Consider the following 4,737-nt stretch of genomic DNA (forward strand, 5'->3'; position numbering starts at 1 on the left):
ATGGAGAACTTGAACTTGTTGGAGTTCCTCATTATCACCTTAAACTGTAATGTGACCATCGTGGGTGAGTCTTGGGGGGGGAACCCCAATTCTTATGGTTTTGCTGCCATATTTAAATCCTTTTCAAAAGTTTATCCTAATTTTCAGTTTGTCTGGTCCACTCCTAAAAGAAAGGCCAGCACTCATCGCTGCTGGTGTGGGACCCTGGCAAACCTCACGGGGGTCGTGCCTCGCCCCCATCAGCATGGGGGGATGTGTGGGTGGGAGTATCAGTCTCAGGCAAGATCCCAGCTTTCGAATTCTTAAGTTGAAGGCAGAATCAGGTGGAGTGAATGAGAAAGTTTTGCTGCTGCTGTTCCTCCCCACCTGTCTTTCAGGCTTTGTCTTTGGAGATACAAGGATTACTCATTTCTCTTATGCACTTTAACACAGACCCTAAGTTTGACTCAGCTATTTGTAGTGTTGGAGATAGAGCTCTGGGCCTCAGGCATGCAAGGGAAGGTACACACTAAAAGATGTTCCCGGCCCCAAGTTAGACATTTGTTCTCTTCCCAGTTTGCTACATGGCACAGGCTGGCCTTGAACTTCTGACCCTCCTGCCTGAGCTTCCCAAGTACTGGTCGCAGTCTTGCAAAACCACGTACAGTCATAGCTATTCTTTTAACAAAAGAATAGTAAAGATCCCTGAGGTGGAGCCAAATGAATCAGTTTCAGGGAGGCATCGGTGTCCGAAGAGTACGGGGAAAGGGTGAGATCTGCTTGACAGGTGGCTGGTAGTTTCTTCTCCCTGTTTTGTAGAATTTGGAACCTGCTGTGGAAAGGTTAGGTTTGTGACTATCACCCAATGATGCTTTTCTCAGAACCTGACTGCCTGAGTGAATCATGGAAGTTGTTTTTTTCTTTTGTTTGTTCACAGTTTTTGTTAGTGCCGTTCACACGGTGGCTGGGCTAAGGGGAAGGGGTCTTGAAATGCTAGAAAAGGGCATAGTCTTAAGGGAACTCAGTTTCAAGGACAGAGAGTCACAGAGCGCTTACAGGCTGCATCATAAAAAAGAATGCTGAAGCTTCCAGCTTCTGTTTCTCAGCACGGCGAGGGTCCGTGAAAAAGCTTAAGTCTTAAGAAGGGTGAGGTGGAATTACATTACAGATTTCTTAGCCAAGATGGTGCTTGGCTTTCAGTCCGGGCCACGCAGAGGCGTCTTCAGCGCAAGATGCGCTTTATATACCTGCTCGCTGGAGACCTTACAGATAATGTCAGGCTCTTCCTGGTACAGCAAAGGCTCGGGGAACAATCGCTCCAAGGAGGAGATGATGGACTCAGCTGTAGAACGCTTTCCTGTCTGGTTCTGATCCTTGCTCCTTGCCGGTGTGTGCATGCGCGTGCGCGCTGTTGCTTTGGGGGCTCCCGACTTTCCGGGTTTGGTTAAGCGGCTGTGCTGAGCCCTGGACCCTGACTCGCCCTTGCTCTGGCCTAGGCGTGCTCTGGCTGGTCGTGGCGGTCTTGCTGAGGATGCTGCTGGTGGTGCTGGCAGGCTCGCCGATCTACCAGGACGAACAGGAGAGGTTTGTCTGCAACACCCTGCAGCCGGGATGTGCCAACGTTTGCTACGACCTCTTCTCGCCCGTGTCGCCGCTGCGCTTCTGGCTGGTGCAGAGCCTGGCCCTGCTCCTGCCGTCCGTGGCCTTCGGCGCCTTCGCCCTGCACCGCGGCTCCAGGCTGGCGGCGGCGGCGCGCAGGCCCCGGGTCCCCGACCTGTCGGCCGCCTACCTGGCCCACCTGCTGCTGCGCACCCCGCTGGAGGCCGGCCTGGCCGCCCTGCAGTACCTTCTCTTCGGCTTCTCTGTGCCCGCCGTCGTGTCGTGCTCCCGCGTGCCCTGCTCAGGAGCTGTGGATTGCTACGTGTCGCGGCCCACGGAGAAGTCCCTCCTGCTGCTGTCCCTGTGGGCCCTGAGTGCGCTGTCCTTCCTGCTCAGCGTGGCCGACCTGCTCTGCAGCCTGGCGAGGAGGCCACGGGCGAGCAGGCGGTGGGTGAAGGGAGAGGCCGGCCCGGTCTGCGAGGGCCCCACACCTTCCCCGGGCCCCGTGCAGGACCCTCGGGGCTGTCATGCCCAGGACGGCGGCCAGGAGGCGCAGGGTGTGCCCGAGCTCCCGCGTGCCTGGACAGCCGGCCAGGGCGGCTGCAGCCACGATGGTCAGGGCGGGGCAGGGCGGGTGCAGCATTCAGACCACGACGTCAGCGAGGCCGCTTCCTCAGCCGGCGACCAGCTGACGGAGGCTCTCACAGAGCATGAGTTCAGATCCCACAGAGAGACGTCCCCTGACCCGGGGGCGGAGGCCACGAGGTCAGACGAGCCACCCAGACACTGCCTGGCCAGCCTGCCTCAAGCTCCTGGGCGGCTGGCCACCTCGGGCAGCGCCCCCCACCTGAGGCCCAAAAAGTCTGAGTGGGTCTGAAGGCAGCCATCCAGGGCCCACAAGCCCCTTCCCCAGCACGGCACCGCCTTCTGCGCTGTGACAGGGTCAGGCCTTTCGGGGTTTCTTCATCATGCATTCTTGCTGAGAACATTTTAGGTTTAACTGGAAATTTGATTTCCGTGATGTAGAACCCCGTGGAAAATTGCTCAACACTATTCTAGGACCCTAAGGTCGAGGTGACCCAGCTAACTTAGCTTCTGGTTAACTGCTTGCTTGGGCAAACCTTCTCCCTCCCCAACCTAACCACTAAGCCTAGCTTTTATTGAACTGCTTGATTAAGCAAAAACTCTCTGCAGCTGCAGAGATACCAAAATGCGTTTAAAAAAGAATGCCTTGGGCTGGAGAGATGGCTCAGTGGTTAAGAGCACTGGCTGGTCTTCCAAAGATCCACAATTCCCAGCAACCACATGGTGGCTCATAACCATCTATAGTGAGATCTGGTGCCCTTTTCTGGTGTGCAGGCACACAAGCAAGTAAAATGCTGTATAAACAATAAATAAATCTTGAAAAAAAAAAAAAAAGCCCTATTCTAACATCGGAGTGCTCCATCTGAGTGTAGTCCAGCCAGCAGCGATACAGACTTTCTATTGCCTATAAACTGTCTGAGTGGTCCTTTCCTGCGGGCTCCCAAGACCTTGGGGAGCCTATCCTTAAACAAGCCTTGGCAGAGGCTTGGCAGGCTGAAAGACTAGCCCGTCCGGGCAAATGGACTTCAGGCAGAACTAAAGAAACAACAGTTTTCACTGAAAAGGCTTCGACATTCAAATGCTCGCCCCAGGCCACACCAGTCAGATGAGCAGGCGGTGGCTGGCGGTGTTGCTCCTGGCCACCCACTCCTGATTTGGTGTCTCACTCACCTAATGATCTTACAATTGCGCAGCTCCTCAACAGTCTGATGTTTTCTGGTGCAACATGATGAGTTCCTTGGCTTTTGTCTGTTGCTTTGCTTGTATGTCACCCATGAAGAATCCTTGGCTTACAAGCTTTAATAAAAGCAAAGCAGGGCACATTCTGTTTCATTCTGTCAAGGAGCAAGGCTGGGGCTCTTACCGGGTGTCTGCTGCATTTGCTGAGTCATCTCTGTGTGCTTAGTCAGTTTTCTGTGTTTGCTGAGTCATCCCTCCTGTGTTTGCTGAGTCATCCCTCCTGTGTTTGCTGAGTTCTTTTTGTTACTGTTGGACTTCTCACACTTTGTTTCCCAGCGTGGTTTGTTTGTGGTTAGTTTTTTGCTTTGTTCCTGGAAGTATATGGAACCCAGGGCCTAGTGCATCCCAGGCAAGTGCTCTGCACAGCCGCACACCCAGGCTCTCAGTTCAGGCGCTTCTGTCTGTGGCTCTTCTGGTTGGCTTGGGAGTGCTCCAGTAGCAGTGACAGGCGCGCTCCCTGCCCGAGCTTTCACAGAGCAAGAAACACAGCTCCTTCAGTTCCCCGATGTGCCCACAGAGGCGCTCCATGGACTTCTTGGGGTGACCCTGCCTGTGCCTGCGGCTCCTCTAGCCTGTCTGTTCTGGAGCATGTCTGCCACGGGACAGGAGAAGCCGGCCCCCTTAACTGCGCAGCAGCCTCTGGTCCACACCTGGAGGACTGAGGAGGAGACCTCCTTCCCTCCAGCAGATAATAAAAGAGGTGGCCTAGTGCACCCCTGAACACAGCAGCTTTCCAGAGAAAACCTTGCTGATGACAGATCTGCCACGATGGGGACTAACGGCATGTCACACACACCTGTAGGCGCTGGCCAAATGGTTAGCGAGGCATGGGTGCCCAGGAGCAGCTGGGAACGGGGTGCCATTTGCCCCTCTCCCCGAAGTCTGTGCTCTAGCTTGGCCCACAAACACGCGGTTTTATATGCGAGGCCTTAGGAGGCCAGCTTTGTCTTCTCTGTGCTGCAGCTGTCCCAAATCCTACAGTGAGCGATCAGAAGCACCTCAGGCCATGGGCGCCCAGAGGGCAGTTCTAAGCTAAGGATCTCGCCTCAGGCCCTCCACTGCTTGTAGTTCCCTTCACTTGCCGGACCTCAGTTTCTTCTTTAGGTAATGAGGGACCTGGACGAGAGTGAACTTCTGTGCTTCAGAACAATTTAAGGAAAGAGAAAAGACAAGAAGAATTTTCTCAATTGGACCTAGAACTCAAATCTCTGGAGGTATCTAAATTACATTCATTGAAAACAAGAAAAGGGAGGGAGAGGCCAGGAAGGCAGGAGATAGGAGAGGGCTGAGGTTCTTTGGGTTCCGCACAGCACAAAGCTCAGGAGATACTGTCTG

The 4,737-nt window shown here is 54.3% G+C and overlaps 1 protein-coding gene across 1 annotated transcript; it reads left to right on the top strand.

Moving 5' to 3' along the window:
* Positions 1 to 2,963, top strand: Gjd4 (gap junction protein delta 4). The gene is made up of 2 exons (XM_021639104.2): positions 1 to 64; positions 1,476 to 2,963. The coding sequence occupies exons 1-2, from the start codon at positions 1 to 3 to the stop codon at positions 2,453 to 2,455; spliced, it is 1,044 nt and encodes a 347-aa protein (XP_021494779.2). The 3' UTR covers positions 2,456 to 2,963.
* The last annotated feature ends 1,774 nt before the right edge of the window (positions 2,964 to 4,737 follow it).

The sequence above is a fragment of the Meriones unguiculatus genome, chromosome 19 (assembly GCF_030254825.1).
Source record: "Meriones unguiculatus strain TT.TT164.6M chromosome 19, Bangor_MerUng_6.1, whole genome shotgun sequence".
Taxonomy (NCBI): domain Eukaryota; kingdom Metazoa; phylum Chordata; class Mammalia; order Rodentia; family Muridae; genus Meriones; species Meriones unguiculatus.